Source organism: Dryobates pubescens, chromosome 4 (assembly GCF_014839835.1).
Source record: "Dryobates pubescens isolate bDryPub1 chromosome 4, bDryPub1.pri, whole genome shotgun sequence".
Lineage (NCBI taxonomy): Eukaryota > Metazoa > Chordata > Aves > Piciformes > Picidae > Dryobates > Dryobates pubescens.
The window spans coordinates 2284711-2305773 of NC_071615.1; the positions used below are offsets into that span (position 1 = coordinate 2284711).

At 55.7% G+C, this 21063-nt stretch overlaps 1 protein-coding gene across 6 annotated transcripts in view; it reads right to left on the minus strand.

The window, feature by feature from the left end:
• Nucleotides 1-21063, minus strand: part of MPRIP (myosin phosphatase Rho interacting protein) — an 81105-nt gene that overhangs the window by 33855 nt on the left and 26187 nt on the right. For 5 of the 6 annotated variants that reach the window (XM_054180294.1, XM_054180296.1, XM_054180295.1 and 2 more), the window contains exons 4-7: nt 13555-13706; nt 10066-10150; nt 5624-5834; nt 4476-4635 (exon numbers count right to left, since the gene is read on the minus strand). In XM_054180294.1, coding sequence (XP_054036269.1) covers nt 4476-4635; nt 5624-5834; nt 10066-10150; nt 13555-13706 — 608 coding nt within the window. Of the gene's footprint in view, nt 1-4118; nt 4636-5623; nt 5835-10065; nt 10151-13554; nt 13707-21063 lie in introns of all 6 variants that reach the window. The other variant, XM_054180293.1, reaches the window with a different exon arrangement.

The following is a 21063-nucleotide window of genomic DNA, read 5'->3' on the forward strand; positions in this document are numbered from 1 at the left end:
ACAAAAAAAAAAAAAAACCAAACACCCAACAACCCAACAACCCACTGAAAAACCAAAACAACCACCAAATAAAAAGCCACCTAAACCCATGAAACAAAAATCAAAAGCAGGTTGATTTCTCATGAAAGGGGCTGCACCACCAGGTTGTTCTACGGCTTGAGATTGAGATGAGATGGTAGCGAAGCAGGCGGAGTAAAGGCGGACACGTCACACAGCAACACAGCAGGAGAAGGTGGAGAGCAACAAGACCTGGAAGAAAACAAGGCTGGAAAATGAATGAACAGAAGAGGAAATTATATATCTACATACAAAACAAAGCAAAAAAAAAAAAAAAAAAGGAAAAAAAAAAAATCAAAGTCATTCCAGTAATTTGTCATTGGGAAAGGGAGGAGCAAACCAAATCACTGCAACCCAATCACAGCCCCAGGGGTTAAGATCATTTGGATGACAGGAAAAAAAAAATCATCACTTTATTTTTTTCCCCATTAGCTCAACATTTCAGAGAGGTTACTGCTAGAGATCCTGGGGGGCCAGGGAAGGGAAGGGCTCTCATCTCCCCGCTGTGCCAAGCAAGAGAGCTGCTCCCTCTCAGCAGCGGTAGCGCGGTGGCAAAAGAAGGCTGTGGGCAGGTATGGAGAAGCGTTTTAAAAGCCGTGGTGCAATTTAGTGCTTTCCCAACTACCAAGCTGGTCCCAAGGAGCTCCTGGGCCATGCAGGCTGTTAATCTTTTCCAGGCCACTAAACCCGAGCTGCAGATCCAGGCTGTTAGGTGGAGGGGTGGGTGCAGCGGGAAGGAAAGCTATAACGACCAGCACGAGCTATCGTTAAAGTGATTTCCTTTGATTGGAAGAAAGGGCTTGTTGGCTTTACTGGATCCATTCATTATTCAGCAGCAAGAAAGACAGTCAGTGTCAGGAAAAGGGAAGAGGAATTTCCCCCAAAGGTTCACAAAAACGAAGAGGATAGTTTTACAAGAAAAAAATAAACCTTCTGCAGCTGGGAGAGCAGATGCTCCTCTCCACAGGTAGAAGCAGCATTCAGAGCAGAGCCTTGTATCTCAAAAAGCTCCAGAGAAGGAATTCAAGAAAGAAAAGGCAGCTTTGCTATTCACTGAGGCTAGAGATATGCCTCAGTCCCCTGACCATGCTCCTGCAGCAGACACCACAGTGGACTTTGGCTAGCGTGAGCAGAATGTGGGGGTCAACCAGAAAAGCCGTGGGTTTAGAGGCTGCATCCCTGGAATTGCCCAAGAAAAGTCAACTTTGCCAACCAGAAATCCCAATGGTGCCCCAGGGATCTGCAGCAGATGGGTGAGCATGCAGCAGGACACTTGGAGGAAGGGGGTCTGGGTCTTCGCACCCCAAGCGCTCCCCACCCGACGGTGGTCTCCTTCCCAGAGCTGCTGGCACTCTCCTGCGATATGCCAAGATTTATGCCTGCATCTGCAGTGCCCTGCTGGGATATGAGGCTGGAGGACATCCCTGCAGCCCTCTTCAGCTGTGATTTTCTGTGCAAAACAGGCTTTGAGATTCATCTGTGGGGTTTCCAAAGAGCTTTTTCTCCTTAGGGACAGGCGTGAGACAGAAGATGAGAGACATGGCTTGATCTCCCTGGACACAGACTCTGTCCCCAGGGCTGGTCGGGCACAGGTGCTGGCAGCCCTGTGCTGCCAGGTGCCAGCAGAGGGAACTCGTACTCTGCTGCCTCACGGAGCTTGTCTCCTGCTTCCTGATTCACCTTCCCAAGCGGCTGCGAGCGCAGACGGCTGTCTGCATGGGCGTGGAGTCAGCATCAGGTATAAACGGACAGCCCAGGAAATTTCCAGCACAGTCTTGGACTTAAATCACATCAGATCTCTTACAACAAGGAAACAGGACAAGAAGCCTCGGAAAATGGCTTTATCTGGAGCTAAGCCTACAGGTGTGTCACTCAGGATGCAGCACTTGGTACCCAAAATAGCTTTTCCATCCATAGCTCTGCCACTGGCACCGATTCGTGGGGGTAAACAGAAAAAGGAAGGGACAAAAACACCAACAGAGTTTGTTTGGCTGCACTGTGAGATGCAGGGCAGATCTGAGCAATGCCCAGCTGGTACCCATGGGGTTGGCATGTGGGCAAGTGAGTTCAGGCAAGCGTTCCTGGATGTGCTGGTGGGTTACTGGCAAGGATTACTCGAAAGGGTGTTAAACCCAGGGTAGGAAAGCTGACCCCACAGCATGGAAGAGAGTTCTTGTATTTGCTCAACCTCAAACAGCACAGCCTGAGCTTGGAGGGGAAAAATGAGAGGGGTATGTGGACTAAGTAAACTCAAAATTTAAAAAGCAGCCAAGCCAAGCTGAGGAGGGTGCTGGTGAATGTTAATTCTCTGGTGTGACGCAGGACTGCCTCTCCGTGCCGTGCTGAGTCCACCCAAGCTCCGGGACACAGCCTCTCCACCCACACGGGCCAATTCCCAGGTTACTGGAGGAAAAAGCGAAGGAGCTCATGCCTTTGAGCTGTCCCTGCTCACAGCACTCTTCTCCAGAACCACGGGCTGTGACCCCCAGCCAAATCCCCCAGCACACGCAGACTGCTTGCCCTGCTGTCTGCCATCGCCCTCCTCCCAAATTCTGGACTGGGCTCAGCCCCATAGGGAACATCCTCGTGCCTGGTGCAGCGCCTGATCCTCTCCCTGCACCCATCCTGCTCTGAGAAAGGTCCCGAGCTGAATTTTTGCCAATACTGATAAAGCAAAAAAACCCCAAACCCAACCTGTTAACAGCCCCAGGAGCCCAGCTGGGCTGGGAAGAAGACTTTCCCTGGGAAAAGACAATTGTCAGGAAGTAGTGAGTGGGGCTGACATTAAAAAAGGATGGTCTCTGACAGCAGAGCTCTCTCCTGAGCCCTGTTATCAGCCTGTGAATGTGCTCCTCCCTGTCCTCAGCTGGCACATTCCAGCTTGGTGCTGGATCCCAGTGCTGCACAATACCCTTAGGGCTGGAGGCAAGGGGAAACTGGAGGAATGTGCTGTCCTCTCCTGCTGGGGACAGGTGCTGGCCAAGGCATCCTGTGCAAGCAAACCCAGCAGGGGTACGATCTCAGCCGCACCTGAGCCAACACCAGTCCAGCCTGAACAGCAGCTGATGCCTTTCCTCAGCCCCATTCCCAGCCAGGGTGGCCAAGGGACCCCTGTGACATCCTTCTCCTCCATACTGGGGAAGATCTAATTGCCAAAGCAGAGGAAGCCAAACCCATGCTCTCCTCCTGTGTTCCCAGCACAGCACTCAGGGCGCAGGCTGCCGGGGCTGGGCCGGGTTTGGGATCCTCCTGCCGACCGGCAGCGCCGGCACAAAGTTTGCACCACGCTTCCCAGACCCACTCCCAGCTCTCGGAAGCCAGACTGGAAAACAGTCCTCTAGGGGCTGGGAAGAAATGGAGAAGTGCCTGATGAAACTCTGCGAGAGAGAACATGCCTGCAGGAAAACCAGGGCAAGAGAATCAGACTGGCAGGCGGCCCTCTCGCCCGGGGCCCGGCTCCCAGTGCGCTCTGCTGCCCTCACCGCACAACTGCATCTCTCTCAGGCTGAGCTGAGCCCATCCCTCGCCTCGCCCGGGGAGCACCCGGCACAGGCCGGTGCGTGTGCCGCCGCCCTCCCTGTCCTCCTCCACGCTGAAGCTGTTTTGCAGCCCTGCCTGAGCGCTGCAGCCGCCTCTCTCTCCTCTCTCTCCCAGCTTAACGCTGTGACATTTAGAAACCTCTCTCAGCTCATTAGGCAGTTGCGTAACACACCCCAGCGCTAACACCGTTTCCAGAGCTAACCTAATTAATGGTGCCAGCTGCCAATGTGTGCCGTGCCAGGGAGGGGACGGCCAGAGGGTGGGCGTGCTCGCAAAGAGAGCTGCTGGACATCACCCACCTCAGCTAGGTGGTCCCACAGCAGCCAGGCCGGGTGGCACCTGCCTACTGCCACTGCTAAGGACATCCCACACCCGGTGGGTGTGGATGGAAGCCCTTAAGCCCAAGACCGCTGTAATGCAAAGGGGCTTCACATGGCAGCCTGCTCCATCCGGGGCTGAGGCGGGGACGCGGTCTTGCTGCCCCTGCACACACGCAAGGAGATCAGCCACTCATCCCTTACCTTCTCTCATTGCCAAAGAGCCGGGCCACTTCTTCTCTCCCAGGGCTACGAGCCCGGGTTCTCCGCTCTAGCCGCTTCCTCTCCACCTGGAAGGCCTCACGATTACTGATCCTAATGGCCTTGGGAACGTCGGCCAGGGTGGTGTACTGCCGGCTGGCTTTAAAAGAAAGGGGACGCCCCGATTTTTCAGCTCCCCTTCCCATATCTCTGTTGCTGGAGTCCTTGTGCATGGGGCAACTGCTCTTCGAGTCCAAGGAGTTCAGAGAGAAGCTGTGACTCATTCGGTCGCCTGCTCGGGTACCTGGGGAAGGAAAGGGCTGGGCATGCTCCTGCGAGGGCGATTTGGGATAACTGTACCTGTTGTTCGGGGTGCTGGGGCTGGGAGGGCTGGGTGGGGGCGGCAGCTGCTGCTCTTCCAGCTTCGAGTCTTGCTTGGTCTTCTCCAAGGAAAAGTAGCCACTCTCCACACGTGTCTTCCGCCCACAGTCTATTCGGTCTCCGTTTATGGAGCTCTCGTCTAAGGAACGGAGAAGTCACTGTGCTTGGTTTCAAACCTGAGTTCTACTTTTGACAAAGAACACCCCAACTGCACTCAGGATGGGGGCAGGAAATGAGAGCAGAGATGGTCTGAGCCCCAGACCTGCACTATGTCTCCTCTTCCACCCTTGGCTTTTTCACCTCGACCACCCTTCATGCTCCTGGAGGCAATGGGATATACTGCAGGGAACAGGAAATGTTGGTCCAACCCTTGGGTCAGGCTTGCATGTTTGAAAGATCTAAACCTTCAAACCAACAAATGGATGACTGGAGTTACTGCCCTGCACACATTTCCATCCCTGTCCTTCCCAGCCTGGTGTTGACCACAGCCCCATGGGCGCAAGGCAATGGACACCTTGCTCCTGGCAGCTGGGAGCGGGTGGAAAAAGTTCCCTGTCCAAGTGGGTAGATAAAGGAAATGGCCACAGCACATGGGACCTGTCCACAGCCCTGGCAGGAAGAGTCCCCAGCCCCCATTGTTCCAGGGAGAACAATGTCACAGCCCCGGCGCCTTCCAGGGACTCTTCAAGGAGACCAAATGTAAACAGGGCCCTGACGCAGGGGCGGGAGGAGGAAGTGGTGCTCAAGGCTTGGCAGTCCTGACAGCTGGGTTGAGTGCAGCATGGCCCTGTGCTCGCTGTGTGCCCCAAGTAGAGGGGCTACAAAAGGCATTCTCCCCCTAGCACAAGAGCAGGCAGCCCCATCCCCTGGCTGGGGCAGGATTAGGCCCTATCCTGTGCTTTTCCAGCAGGTGATATAAATTTTCTTCCTGCCTGAACCCCCGTCTGTGACACTGTGCTCTGGTGCCTGCACAGCAGGGACGAGCTCTGCTTCCTCCTCTTTGCTGGGATGCTCCAGGAACCAAACCTGCAGGAAGTTTTTCCCTCTACAGCGGTTTTCTGCCAGCTCGGCTGCCCAAACCAGGTCACTGCAGTGCCATGCCAACGCTGGCACCTCCTGTCCCTCACCTTCCTTACTCTCCAGCACAGGATCCTTCAGGGAGCTGGCAGGCCCAGCCTGGCCTTGTACCGGGCTCTGCACTGGGCTGATGCCGCTGCTCCCATCCGCTTGGTCTTTGCCCCTCATTTCTTCCTGCCAAAGTGTGGACTTGGTGGCAGGGACCTTCTCTGCACTGGGGATGTTGCTGCTGGTCACAGCCATCTTAGCAGGACCAGGCTCCTAAAGAGAAAGGGGGAGACAGGAAGGTTAGAGAGGTTTTACCCAGATCTGCACCCAAGGTCCCCATGTGGGGCTATCCCCAGAGATTTGGGTGCCACATAGCTTGGGTGCTGCCTGCAGCTCATGACACAACAGGACAGGGATTGGGATGGGGACAAGGCTGCTCAGCCATGTGCCACCACCACATTCTCAAGAGGACAAATTCGCTGGTAGAAACCCTACCACAGGGCAGCACAGCATGGGGGACTGGTCAGAACTTCCTTGGCCAAAGGGACCACTGCTGCTCTTGCAGTGAAAGAGGAAATGTCCCTCCCTGTCACTCCCAGGAAAGAGCTCCTGAAACTGGCCACACCAGTTGGGAAAAGATCCAGAGCAAAGGTGAGTCGACAAACCAAGGAGACCTTTGGCCAGGTGCTGCAGAGGGGCTCAATGGCTTTGGTTTTGGATAGGAACTGCCCCTCCCAGTGCAGTGTTCTGGACAAGGAAACGTTCCCCTCACCTATACAATAACCCAGTTTGGAGTGACAGTGCACCCCATGCACTTGATGCAAGCAAACACAGCATCCCCCATTCCCTTCTGCATGCCCCTGCTCCTTCTGCATGTCCTCTGCATGTCCCTGGTCCCTCTGTGGGCTGTCTCACAGGCAGCTGCTGCCTTGCACACATCCAGACCAATACCAGGCTTCTCTCCTGGGTCCCATTTCCCAAGTCTCAGTTTTCTTGGTGTTATAACAAACAGCAAAAACCACCCCAAAGAAACCAAGCTAGAGGACATGGGATGGAGGAGAAAATGCATTCCCTGCCACCAGCAGGCACGTTGTTTGTCACAGCAGGTTTGCTACAGGCCACTGATAACACAACCCAGCCGGGGCTGTACTTGGAGCTTCCCCTTGATTTAAGGAGGAAACACAACATCACACTGAGCTTTCTGCTATTTCAGAACAACAGCCAGCATCTTTAATGCTTCTTCAGCTAATGATGGGCTCTGGAACCCATCAGGTGGTGATGCCATTAGATTTTGGTGGCTGCAGCCTGGGCAGTCCGGGTTTGGTGCAGAAGAGAGCAGCAGCTCTCACAACTGCTTTAGGGTTTGGCTCTGTTCGTTAGCAGATGTTCTGCTGTTGTTGTATTAAGCTCCTGCATTAGCAGACTATTTGCCTTAAAGCCACCAATAAATCAATGACAATTAACCCTCCTCCAAAGCCTCCAGATTGTGGGAAGTTTCCCAGCTGCTTGTTCCCTTTCCACGGAGCAGAGGGAATCCAGGAGAGGCCAGGCCAGCAGCCACAGGCTGGGGACATGGGAGGTGACGAGCATCCCCTCTGTCCCCTTTCTCACATCAGGGGGTTTTAGCCCTGCACCTCCAAATTGGCAGATTGCAGGGCTGTGCTGGAGCTGCCAGGGATCTCCCAGGAAGCAGGTCCTGGCTCCATGCACAGCCACAAGCAGCAGCAAATGACCTCCACTTCTACAGAAGTCCCCTTGGAAATTTCACTCTAGAGGAATGCAGTGCTGGAGGTAAATGATCCAGAGTTCACAGGCATCCCACTCCAGAGGACCCTGCTCGAGCAGAGAGTTGGACCAGACGATCTCCTAAGCCCCCCTCCATCCTCAACCATGCTCTCATTCATTGATCCAAAAGCTGATCACCAGCTTGGGGGATCTATTTTTGCACATCCTTTACACACTCCCCCACATAATTATTTGTAGATATCTATTTAATTAGACAGAGACAAGAGGGCCAAAAAGCAGTCTATAAGCAAGCAGAGGAATTAACTCTTTGCTGCTCAATGGGATGAACAGCTCCAGAGAGGAGCATGCACCAAAATCAGCAACAGCAGCAGGAAGTGTGTCTGGGCACGCTCTGCGTACCCGAGCCTGCCACACCCCTCTGCAAACCTGTCCTGCAACAGAGCACAGAGCCTCAAATCCCACATTTCAGCCCCAAATCCTGCCTTGGTTTCCCAGGGAGAGCAGGCAGCCAAAGGCAGCCAGCCCAGCCTCTCCTGCTGCCTGCACCACAATGGCAGAGCATGGCAAAAGCCACAAGAGAAACCTGTTCTCTTCCCTGCCCCCCCCCCCCCAGATCATAACCTGCTTGCACCTAACAACTCCTGTGCAGAATCTGCAGCTGGAGCAACATTCCAGGCTCTTCCTGTGTTGCTCCCACTCTGCTGATCCTGCAGTAGGAAGATGCAAAATGATGGAGGGGAGCTGAAAATGGCCCTGATGCCTCAGGAGCAGCAGGCTGCAGCCAAGTTCTGCTGTAGCACAGGCAAGTTAAAAACTACATGGGAATGAGACAAAGCAGGAAGAGGCAGCATTTGAGTGTTTTGCTTTAAATCATGAAGGTGTCCATCCCTCCCTGAAGGGTTCTCAGACACCATTTGCTGTCAGATTAACAGGCAGCAGTCTTTAGAAGACCAGGCTTTCTCCTCCAGCATAGGGACACTGAGCTGAACGGCAGCCAGCTTCAGGAGAAGCCATTTCACAGATGGGAACTGGGTGCTGATTTTCTCCTCAGCATCCTCTCTCCTTCCCTGGACTGGCCATTTGCATGGGCACAATTTGGAAGACAGCAGAAAGAGGCTTCTCCTGCATGTGCCTTCTGCCTTTGCAGGTTGCCTGTGAGCATCTGACATCACAGCATCCATCTGCTGGTGGGTTTCATGCAGAGGTGGCTTGGTAGAAACAAATTTGAGTCTTTTTCTGGTACCATGGGGCCAGAAGCGATGGACAGAGAAGGTGGAAGGAGAATAGCAAGTAGAATAGGGGGAATGTCCCACCAGGCTCCATGCACCCCATCCCCAAGCACCTCGGAAGCTCATATGCCTGTGGGCAGCCAGCATCCTTCCCACAGCTGCTTCCCTTATTTGGTGCTCAGGAGCTCTGATCCTGTACAGTTTCCAAGAAGTTGCCATGGTGATGAAATGTAACCCAGAATGATGTTTTCCTGGCTCTGTGCCCCTTCTCCTCTCCGTTCTGTCCCCCTCCTGAACCCTGGATACAGTGCTGCACTAGGGATGGGGTGAGCATCCCTGTCCTGCTTCATGGGCTCTTTGAATGTCCCCAGTGCAGCAGCCCCCTCCCTAGGGCTTGAGGACCAGCAACTTGAAACACGTCAGCTCTTGGCAATGGAAGGAGAAGGCATCCTCCCTGGAGCATCACCAGAGCCAGCACTTGAGGGACTGTGATGACCCCAGCCCTTGACAGGGGGTGGCTCAGGCTCCCAGCCCAGTGTACAAAAAAGGATCCTCTTCCCCCTAGTTTTCCTTTTCATTGCCCAGAATCTCTTTATCTGGTGGAGCAGTGGAAACTTGACTCAAACACAGCGTCCAAAACCCACCCACGGCCTGCCTGGTCTGCACAAGGACCATCCTGAGGATTTCATCAAAGGGGACCTGAAAAGCAGGGCTCAAGGGAGCCCTGATGCCGCCTTCACCCCCCCGGTGCTGCAGCCCCGCTCGGCCGGAGGAGCCCTCCCAGCGGGTCCCCCCCCGGCAGTGGGACGCATGCCCGGGGGTCAGGCGGCCTCGGGGACCCGGCTGTTCTCAGCCCCGGCAAAGGACAAGGGTGGCCTGGGGGTCACGTTCCCCATCTGTGGGATTCTCCCCCACTCGGGCCACGTGGGAGCCGGGCAGGAACGAGTGAGTCACGGCCGGCCCTGCTTTTTACCATTTATAGTCACAGCGAGCACGAAGCCACCGCCGGGTCCCTGGAGAGCCTGGCTCCGGCCCCCGGAGCTCCCAGCCTGGCCCTGGCCTTTAGTATTTTCCTTTCATTCCCATTATCTCCGGGGTCATCTCAAAGGGGGTAACTGGAGCCCGATGGAATTTCATCCTGTTCCTGCCGAAATGGCCCACGGCCGGCAGGGCCCTCTGCGCCGGCCCTCCCGGGGACCGCGCGGCTCCGTGGCCGCTCCTGCGACAGGCTGTGCGGGGCTGCTGCCACGAGTCAGTGCTCAGCGGCTGAAACACAGCCCCAGAGCAGCCAGGAAAGCAGCAGCAGCAGCAGGCTGTGACCTCGGGAAGCGATGATCAGGAATCAATTTGCACTGTCCTGGCTCCCCCTGGCTTGCCACGGCTCTTGCTCTCCACACAGACAGCATCAGAGGACTGGGAACCCGCTGGTCCGGCTGGTTTGGGAGGATCTTCCCAGGGAGCAGAGCAAAATCATGGCCCCGAGTGGGAAGCAAGGGGCTGGGCAGCAGTGTGTGTCCTACTGGGGTTACCTGGGGAGTTGGGGGCTCTACCTTCCTCTTCTTCTTCTGATTCTGCTTGTTTGTCCTTGGATAGACTATCAGCATCTCCAGCCACCTGCAGGCAAAGGAAGCGAAAAGTGAGTGTTGTGCTGAGGGGAGCAACAGTCCCAAGGCCTGCAGACACCAAAGCTGTTTTCCTCTATGGGTGCTTCTTCCTGGGGATCATGGCTCCATCACACCTCTTGCCCCATCCCACCTCTGGGACAGCTCCAGAGACTCTGGCCCCAGTCTTCTGGGGTTTGTAACTTGGCCATAAGCACAATGCCAAGCTGGAGAGAAGCTCAGCTTCTCCAACCTGGTCAGGGTCAATGTTGTAAACAGTAGCCAGAAATCACAGAATCCCAGACCGGTTTGGGTTGGAAAGGACCTTTAAAAGCTATCTAGTTCAACCCCCTGCAGTCAGCAGGGACATCAGCAAACAGAGCAGGCTGCTCAGAGCCCCAGACAACCTGACCTGGAATGATTCCAGGGATGAGGAATCCACCACCTCTCTGGGCAACCTGGGCCAGGTCTCACCACCCTCAGGGTAAAAATTTTCTTCTTTCTCTCTAGTCAGAATCTTCCTCTTTTAGTTTAAACCCCATCACCCCTTGTTCCTGTCACAACAGGCCCTGCTAAAAAGTCTGTCCCCATCTTTCTTATAGACCCCCTTCAAGCATTTGAAGGCAACAGGCCCTGCTAAAATCATCCCAACCAGCTCCTGGGGGAAAAATGAGGTAGGACAGTAGTGGAGGAGGGATGACCTCAGGATGTTTTGGCTCAAACTCCACTTACTGCAATAGCAAGGCCATGGCCAAGGCCAGCACAGGACAGGAATTTAAGCATCCTGAAAGACAGTGAAGAGGGACAGAGCCTCTGGCAGGACATTCACCCTCCAGTGATGCCAGTGCTCACACAAAGCTCTTTTGTCCAAGCAAGAGCAGTGTGAACTTGACATCAAGAAGTGCATCCCCTGCAGCAGTCACTTGTTTGGGGAACGCTCCTGTGCCTTCCCATTGCAGCCTGACAGCCTGCCCCTGCACCTCTGGAGCTCTACAGGGATCTGTGGACCACTGGGAAACACTCCTCCTTCAGATCTCTTCTTCCCTCTCCTGTCCCCCCAGCTCTGCACACTGCTGCTGCTGTAAAGCCTTTTGAGATGACCACATCAAGTGGGCTTTGGTTAAGCAATAAAAGCCAGCAGCACACAAGAAACATAAAACAAATTCTCCCCCAGCCAGGGAAATCTTCCTGTCATGCTGCAACTGCACATGAAACCTGCTTGGCTTGGACCCAGAATGGGACTGTTTGGGGATGATTAATGCTTGCAGGCAGGAGCAAAGGCGCTGCTTCAACATCCAGCACCGGGCCAGTGAGCAATAAATCAGCCCCACCTTGCTCTGCAATGCTTCTCCCTCCTGCCTGGTGGGCAGGACCGGCAACAAAAGGCCGAGCTGTGAAGCGGAGCGTGGGGAGAGGGAGAAGAGAGCAGGGCACGGAGGTTGGCCACGTTCTGGGGCATAGTCATTGCCCCTGCCCTGGCTGAAGAGCAGGAGCTGGCTCCCCCAGGCCATGATTCCCCTGTGCTGTAATTCTCCCACACCTCTGCAGCCTGATTCTCTGGCCACCGCAACGCCCCTGCTGCAGAAGCAGCCAGGGAGGTGGACATGCCACCAGAGGACAGAGCTGCTGGCCTGAGGCAGAGCTCACAGTGGGAATGAGCCAAGTTCATGTGTCTCAGTAGAGCAGGGAAGTTTCAATGCATGAAAACATCTACCTGATCAAAATCCCAAGCTCTTGGTAGAGAAATGACTGCTTTGACCAGCATTCATCACAATGAGGAAGTCACAACCAGAATAAAGAAAAGGGGATTGGAAATAGAAATAACCTCAAGAGAAAGCACAGACATGAGGAACAAGGTCTTTCCTTTGAGGGTGCCAGAGCCCTGGAGCAGGCTACCCAGACAGGTTGTGTGGAGTTTCCTGGAATCTCTGGAGAGATTCCAAACCTGCCTGGACATTGTGATCCTGGGCAGCCTGCTGTGGGTGACCCTGCTTTAACAGAGGGGTTGGCCTGGATAACCTCCAGAGGTCCCTTCTGGCCCCCACTATGCTGTGATTCTGTGACTCTGCTGCTGCTCAAGCAAGCAGGAGACATCATGCTTGAGGAAGTGGTAAAGAGCAAGAATCCCTTCAACTTTCTGCTCTAGTTTCAAATATCAACGAATTTTGGGAGGGAGGCAGCAGGCTCCAGCTATCCCAGGTGGCAAATGCTGCCCGGTGAGCAGCAGCACCATCGCAGTCTGTTGCTGTCAGCTAGTGGCTCAGCTCTCCCCTGGCTCTGCACCCCCATCTGTGTCAGCCTCAGCCCAAGCCAGCACATGGGCAATGGATGAGGATGTTTCTAGGTCACCACCCAAGACCTGGAGTCAGGAAATCTATCACCATTTGCTCATTTGAGTGGCCTGATCAACGTTGCTGAGCAACGGCAGCCCAGCAGCAGGCACTCCTGTGAGTGATGATATTTGAACCATCCTCAGAGGTCAGCTGCTCTGGAACCAGGGGCTGGGCTGCATGCATCCCCTCTGCCAGCCTGTGAGCAGGGAGAGAGCAGGGCAAGGTGGGTGCTGTGAAGCCATTCCAAATGGGTACAAGGTAAATGCAGAGTGAGCAGCTCAAGGACATTTGTCCTAAAAGCAGTGTGAGGTCACTCCAGTACTCACCAGCTCCAGCTTCATCTTGGTGCTAAGCTTCTTCCCAAGCCCCAGCCAGTAAAGAGCTGCTTTCTGCTGGGACTGAAGCTGCCATGGCCAGCCCAGAAGCATCTCAACATCAGATGCACCTTCTGAGCATCCCACAAATGCTCCAGTACAGCTCAGCTTGCTTCCAGTGGTGTACCCTGCTAGGAGTGTTCTGCAGTGGGGAGGGCAAATGCCCAACACCAGAGAACAAAACTGGCCTGAAAACTGTGGCCTTCATCAGAAACAAGTGGCCTGGGAGCATGTCAGCTCCAGGGTCTGGCCAAAGCTCCCAGGAGAGGCTAAGCTTCCCTGAGGACTGACTCCAAAAGGTGTCTGGCAAGTTGGGGAGCCCCAGGCTCCATCCTGGGACAGCCAAGCACAGACAACTGGTGCAGAGGAAGGACCTCAATCATCTGCCACTGCACAGGTCTCCACTGAACTCAGTGCTCACCCCTGTATCATAAATCTGGCAGTTTTGGGGGTTCTCAGGTCCCTGCTTTGCTGCAGAGCACCAGGCAGTGGCAGGGGTCCAACAGGCAGAGAAGCAGGGAAGAGAGAAACTTGCCAGAAAGGTGAAGACAAGAGCTGACCACAAGGCAGTAGGCTAAACTCATCCCCCAGAACTGTCCCTGACTGTCACTTGGAGATCAGCCTGGACAGGCACTGCCCATCCCACCCTTCTCTTCCTCCCAGCTAAGGGAAGAGCCTTGCAGGTGTCTCAGCCCCAGATGTGCACTCACCCACTGATGATCTCCTTGTTCTCAGCCCGGATGAAGTGCTCCTTCTCGGGTGTCAGGATGCACAAGGAGAACTTCTGCCCCGTCCGGCTCTCCCCATCCACCACATCTGTGCACTGGTTCATGTTGATGGTGCCCTGGGGGAGTGTGGTTGGCTGCAAGGGGAAGGAGAAAGGAGGAACATTTAAGGAGAGAAGAGCAGATGAGTGCAGAGCTCAGCTTTAGAACCTCTCCTGGTGGACAGCAGGATCCTGCACATCAAGATGCCCTGCCCAAGAGTGACCAGACCAATCTGTACACCGTGTCAGCACTAAGCACAGCCCTGTGCTGCACATCTGGGGACACAGCCCAGCAGGTACGACTCTTGCCAGCCCAGTTCAGCCCCTTTCATTGCTGCCAGCAAGATGCTTCTAATATGCCAAATGCCCAGGGAAGGATGGACAAGGACACCAAGGTAAGGCAGCAGGTGGCCAGCTTTGGGTTTGCAGCTGCAAACCACCTGGGGTGGTGGATGGCACCTGGGGACAGGGAGTGGCAAAGCAGCAAGGTGCCACTGCCCCTGGCACAGGATGGCTCAGGCACTACAGACAGACCAGCCAGGTTGTTTCCTGTTAAAGTTAGGAAAACAGGGAGTTTGCAAGGGAGGGACCACAGCATGTGATGGATCCTGGGTGTTTGATGGGCTTTGCTGTGTCCCCTTGCTGGGACTGTGGCCTCCCTGGCCCAAGAGGGCACAAAGGGACCCAGAGAGATGTCAGCACTGACAAGAGCTGACAGGTCCATCTGGAGTGGTGCTGCCTCATCCGATTACAGCACAGCCACCCGCTCCTGGGGCAGGGCATCCACAGTCCTCCCCTCCCAAGCAGCAATGCACCCATGTCTCCCCAGCCTGCCCCACCAGGCTCAGTGACACTGGGGACATACATGACCAGGTGGAGAATCTTTCCAAGCTGTCAACAGCACCAGAAGAGCACCCAAAGCAGCTCACAGTCACCTCCTTACCCTGCCAAAGCAACCTTCTGCCCTCCAGATGGCCAGGCCAATGGGGACACAGATTTTTGGCAGATGCTGGTAAGGTTTTTACCATGGAAACCAACTGTTCTGCCAGTAAAATCCCTCCTAAAGCAGTCTGCATCATGCAAAGAAAGAGCAACTGGGGAGAGCCTGATGGCTCCAGCCTACAACCCCAGGAAATGTACAGCAGTCCCTCGAGGCCTCCAGTTCATCCATATGTGGAGCTGTGGGACACAGCCCTCTGTGCCAGGAAAGGGCTTTCCCTACAGCTGTGTCCCCTACGACAGCCCCAGGTGGCACAGAGCTGTCGTGGGTGCTGCAGCATTGGTGCCCAGCATGGGCACACAAACAGGACTAGTCCTAGATCAGGGACACCAAAACCTCCTCTTCTCCTTGCTGGCAATCAGCAGCAGCACCCACAGCCCCCACGGGATGCAGAGGGAAAGCAAAGCCGAGCCCAGGCCTCGGGCACGGTGCGCACAAGGCCTGCCCTGCCCTGCTGCAGGCAGGCAGCTCCTGAGAGGATCTTTTCTGTCTGGACAACAGAACTCAAGCCCTGCTTTCCAGCAGCCAGGAAAACCCAGCGGAAAAACTTTCTCCTGCTCCAAGTGGACTCTTAGAAACGTTTGTGTCTCACTGGCCCTCACTGCAGCCAAGGCCTCCGGGACCGTAAGGGCTGAGTCTGATCTCCTTCCCCACCCACAGCAATTTTCCACCAGGGAATGAAACAGAACAGGGCACAAAGGGGATGAGGGCAGCTCCGAGAGAGAACCCCCCCGCCCAGCCCTCTCATCCCAGGCCACTCAGTCCCTCTAGCCACAGGCACCCTCAGCTACCCCCGAGGCCCCAGAGGGATTTGGCAGCGAGCTGGCACAGGAGGAGTCAGCTCCCTGCGGATCTCGCCTGCTCTCCTCGCTCCTTAACCTCACAGCGGTGTTCAGGGCGGCTTCCCCGGCTGCTGCTCACACCCAACCCAGACCCAAGCGTGCCTGCAGTGGAGGAGCCGGTTTGGGGCCCCCACACCACCAGGCTGGCCCTGTGAAGTGGTTTTGCTGTGCACCCCTCCTTGTGGCACCAAGCACAGCCTGACACGTGTGGCCCTGTCCGCTCCCACACCTCCGAGAGGCTGGGAGCGAAGCTGGGCCCGGCCCCTCTTGCACCTTCAGCTGGGGGCAGGACAGGCACCAGGGACAAACCCTCCACCCCATGGCACCCCCTCCACCTCTCAGCAGCAGATGAAACCTGACAGACCAGCTGTCTTGCTCACTCAGGATGTAAATTCCTTTACACCATTTAATTCCCTCTCTAGGCAGCGCAAGGCGCTTTGAAGCACGGTGAGATGCAGATGGTGTTGGGTGGGAACAGGAGTGCACACACTCAGGCTCCACAGAGGGAAAGGACAGGGCTTGGGCACTGCACCCCAGGAACACCTCAAAAACAGTCAGGGATCCCCAGCAACAGGAGCTGGCAGGAGCCAGGAGAACAGCAATGGCCCTTGTGTGCCACAGCTGTGGTATGGGAACAGGGCAGAGGCTCTGTGGCAGAGGAGGACACACTGAGCCCTTCACCACCTCAGAGCACGGGTTCCTCCTGCACTGAGGGGTTTCTTGGGGATGGGGATCCCTGGGGAAGGACAGAGTTGATCCCCAGGCTGGTCCCAGGTCAGGTGAGGACTGCGTGGCTCTGGCAATTGGAAGGGAATAAATGAATGCACAAGCAGGGAGGTGCTACCCAGCAGACGCCAAAACAATAACAAGGCTGAGACTCCAAGCAGCCCTTTGAAGAGCAGCTGCTCTGATACAAGGTCAAACCCATCATCAGACCTGGGGCCACAGGGAGGCTTGGTGTCTGGGTGAGACGCGAGTGGACGCTCAGGCTCAGCTCCATGCCCTGCCTTCTGCCAGTCCCCAGGCTCAGAGACAGCCTTGTCCCCAAGTGCTGGCCCTGCCTTTGCCATTTCCAAGGCTCAGAGACAGCCTTGTCCCCAAGTGCTGGCCCTGCCTTTGCCATTTCCAAGGCTCAGAGACAGCCTTGTCCCCAAGTGCTGGCCTTGCCTTTGCCATTTCCCAGGCTGCTGTCAAGGGGATGGAGCACACAGCTACCCCGTGAGTGGATCGGTGTCTTTAAACTGGGGGAGGAGCGGGAGCACAGCAGGGTGCACCATTCGAGGTCACCATTAGGAGCACCATCAAGAGCAGCAGCTCTCCTTGGTGGCACTGGCCGCCTCAGAGCACAGAGAAGGCTGGACCCCCACTATCTGAGCAGCTACAGCTCTCCACACTGCCAGTATCAGCAGAGGAACCACAGCCAAGAAACAATCCTGCTGCTGTTGCCCTCTGGTATTTACACACACACGTGCTCGCAGTCTCCCTCTCCATACTACACAAAGCCTTTGGTACTCTGTCCTCCTCCTCCCCCTTCCTGGGTGCCCAGGACATGAGTCATGCCATGCTCTGAGCCACATCCACAACCCCAGCAGCCTCAAGATGAGATGCTCTCAGGACCTTGGGATGGATGCTCCTAGGATTCAGGGTCCAGCAACTGCAGCAGCTGCCACCTGACACAGTGGAAAAGAGGGCAAGGAAAAAGTAGGAACCTCTTACAAGCCCAAAGGGAGAAATCCCAAGCAGGGCATCGCTGGGGAGATCCATGTGCTGCAGCAGGATGCACAGTGCTGGATGCTCCCTGGGGCAGTGAACTCCCAGGTGCAGGGGCTGATGCCTGCAAGCCAACAGAGGTTATCTGCAGGAGTCCCTCATTTCCATATGGTTTTGCAGGGCTGAGGTAGAAATACAGGACTTAGACTCCAAAACTTCCACATTTTCTCCAAGCATCTTCCCTACAGGTGCCACGACAGCAACTCAACCCAAAATGCAACAGAGCTTTACTCAGCAACTGTCCCCAAGATGTTTTGTGAGCAGGTAACCCCATGGGGGCAAGCTGCCCAGAAGCAGCTCTGCCAGGGCCTTGGTGGGACACAGCCAATGCCCACACTGCTCTCCAGGGCTGTTACACAACGTGGGTTGATGAAATCTGGAACACAACCTTTAAAGAAAGGCGATGGGGCAGGGGGAGGAGGAAACCAAACAAAAGGGACATTTTACTTTCTGCCAAGAACCAGGAGGGGAAGGGGGAAAAAAAAAGAAAAGGGAAAAAAAAAATTAAAAGAAGAAGAAAAGAAAAGAGCCACAACCATTTGTCTCTCTGGCATGGCAAGCTGGTTGCCTTGGCACCGGGGCCCAGCCAGCCCCGGGGGGGAGATCGTGGCTCTGCCATCCCACTCCACCACAAGGCTGCACAGGCTCTGCCCTAGCTCCCAGCACCACTCTGGGAGCAGCAGCGAGCCTGAAGCGCCTGAGGAGGAGCCATCCACGCTGCCTCCATAAGTGCTTCTTGACAAATGTTAATTCTTTGCCTTCAAATATTCATGAGGGTGGCTGCAAGGAGCTGGCTGCTCCTTCCCAGCGCTCTGCAAAGGCAGCCACTGCGCTTGCTTCAGGGGGCCCTGGTGCCTGGGCTTGGCTGATCCCGGGGGGATCTTGGCTGGATCGTGGCATGGGCACAGCTGAGCAACATGGAGACAGTCATGCTCTACTCCACTCTGCTGAGACCCCAGCTCCAGTGCTGGGGCCAGCTCTGGAGCCCTTAGCCCCATGGACCTACTGGAGAGGGTCCAGAGGAAGCCACAAGAATGGATGGGAGGGCTGGAAGTACTCTGCTGGGTTTGTTCAGCTGGGGAAGAGAAGGCTCCAAGGGGACCTTTTGGTGGCCTTTCAGCACTTAAAGGGGGTCTGCAAGAAAGATGGGGACAGACTTTTTAGCAGGAACTGCTGTGACAAGACAAAGGGTGATGGCTTGAAAGCAAAAGAGGGAGATTCAGACTAGAGAGAGAGGAGAAATATTTCGCAATGAGGGTGGTGAGACACTGGCCCAGGTTGCCCAGAGAGGTGGGAGATGCCCTATCCCTGAAACCACTCCAGGTCAGGGTGTCTGGGGCCCTGAGTAACCTGTTCCAGTTGGAGATATCCCTGCTGGCTGCAGGGGGGTGGACTGGACGCCCTTTAAATGTCCCTTCCAACACAAGCAGTCTCAGCTGCCATATCACTATGGGCACATCAGAGCAATATGGAGACAACCATGCCTTGGGTGAGAGCAGCAGTGCAGCTTGGGCAAACAGCTCCTGGCACCAGCATGGCACTGGGAGCTGACACCAGTGCCACCTCCATCATTCCCACCCAGAGACCACCACAAGGAGCTCCCTTTTCAGCTGCACATGGCCTCCCTAGTGCCCAGCTGGGGATGCACTGCATCCACGCTGGAGCTGGCTCTGCTGCTGGTGAGGTGGCCACCAGAGCATGCCTGAGCTGCTGAGGCACCAGACAAGCATGGCTGGCACAGCAGCAGGGCTTTAATGAGCTTTTTAGGCTGGCTGCCACTAGGCATGAGGCTATCGATACGGCCACAAGGCAGCCGGGGCTCCGTGGCAGGCAGATTTTGTTACACTTATAGATCAGCTGACAGGCTGAGCATCCTGGATTTATTAGATTAGACAAAGGCTCTTGGAAATGACCTCTCTGAGCTCTGCCAAAGCATGGACTGGAAAAGTCACCCTTTGAAGGGGAGCACAAGGTTGTGCTCCTCCATCCCACACCTGCCTGTGGGCAGCAAGAACACCAGGCCACAGAAAAGCAAGTTTTGACCATGGGCAAGAGAATGCAATGGAGTTACCAAGCAACACATGTGCTCCTGCACCCCTGCATGCACCCTTGGGCAAGACAGAGGGCGAGATGCCCCCACATCTCACTGCTGCTTGGACTCTCCACCCAGCCAGAAGTCTCCTTTCAGACAGAGGCACATGCTGCACCCAGCTGGCAGTGCCAACAGCAGGCACCCTGTGCCACCATGAGGAGGGGACAAGGCACCTGCCTCGGTGTGCAGCCAGTGATGCAGAAACACCAAACCTTTATCCATGGCTGGATAAGTGCCATGACACTGCCCCATCACACTGCTGGCCCCTGCCTGCTCTGCTCATCACAGGCACTGACACAGCTCCCTGGAATTTGTCTTGCTGGAGGAGCTCCCCATAGCCTCAGGTCACCCACCCCAAGGAAGTGGCTCAGGGAGGCGAGCCTGCAGGATTGGTTCCAAGTCCCATGCACACCTGACCCCTGGAGAGCCCTCCTGAGCCTCTACCAGGAGATAAAACATCATCAGCTCCACATTGGGCAGGGGGAAGGAATTTTCTTCACTGGGAGAAGTTTGAGGAGGGGGTGAAGTGCAGGGGTTGGGCAGGAGAGTTCAGCCAGGGGCCGCTTTCAAGCGGAGCTGCTGTTTATGTCCACAGACAGCGAGTCTAAACAGTGAGCAAGGCTGCCAGCTGCCTCTGACCTGGCCAGGAGCTTGCTGCAAGCACCCCCCCCAGCCTCCTCTCCCACCCAATGCCACCTCAGCAAGGCACAGGCAGCACCCATGGGCGCCCATGTAGCAACTTTGAGGACATGCATCCTATTCAGAGCCCCCTCCCCACGGGCACCCATGCGGGGAGCGTGCGCCGGAGCCGAGCGAGCCCAGCCGGGGCTGCACAGGAGGCTGGAGCTGGCTCCTCCTGGCCTTATATGGCCATTTTTGCACGGCTCTTGTGGCTCCCAGCTGCTCCCCACCCCAAAGCGGGTCGGGAGCTGGCAGCCAGGGCCTAGCCTGCCTCCTTCCTGTTAACCTCTTTCCTGCTGAAAGGCCTTTGAGGAGCCTGTGCACCATGGGGTTGGTTGTTCCCCGGCCTGACACAACCGCCAGCGCTCGGCAGGGAGGGGCAGCAAACCTGCTGGTGGTCACCAAGCGGGGGCAACCTCCCCCTCAGTGCTGGGATCTGACCCTCTAGGTCCTCGGGAGCATCCCCAAATCCAGGAGCCCTTCAGGGGAGGTTTCACCTGTGCACACACATGCTCCACATCCAAGGCTGCTGGAGAGGAAGAGGAAATAGAAGATAGAGAGGACGCTGGCACCACAACAGGAGCAAGAGCAAGGTCCCTCCCAAGATGGGGGTCGAGGGCCTGCTTCAAGCCACCACCCTCGCTTTTTGGGCTCTAAAGCAAAAGCCCAGCTTGGAGCAACTGCTCAAGCCACACCTAGGCTCTTTAGGGACCAAAGCAAAAGCCAAGCCTTGCATGGGCACTTGCCAGCCCCCCCGTGCTGAGGGCACCATCTTGCAGCCCTGAAATCCCAAGAATTCCTCTTCCCTCTTGCTCTCTGGGATTTAAATGCATTTAAAATGCAGAATGTCCTCTGCAGAGAGGGGTGGGAGGAGTATGTGGTAACAGATCTGACCCCATCTGCTCACAACTGCCAGGATGGCATCTTCCCCACTTCCTGACGCTCAGGCAAACAGTAGCCCAGCCAAAGGGGAAGCAAGGACCTGCAGTGCCCCAGTGAGCTGCCATGGCAATCAGCATGGTGGCAAAAGCCTGGTGGGACCACAGAGCAGGATGGCACACACACAGC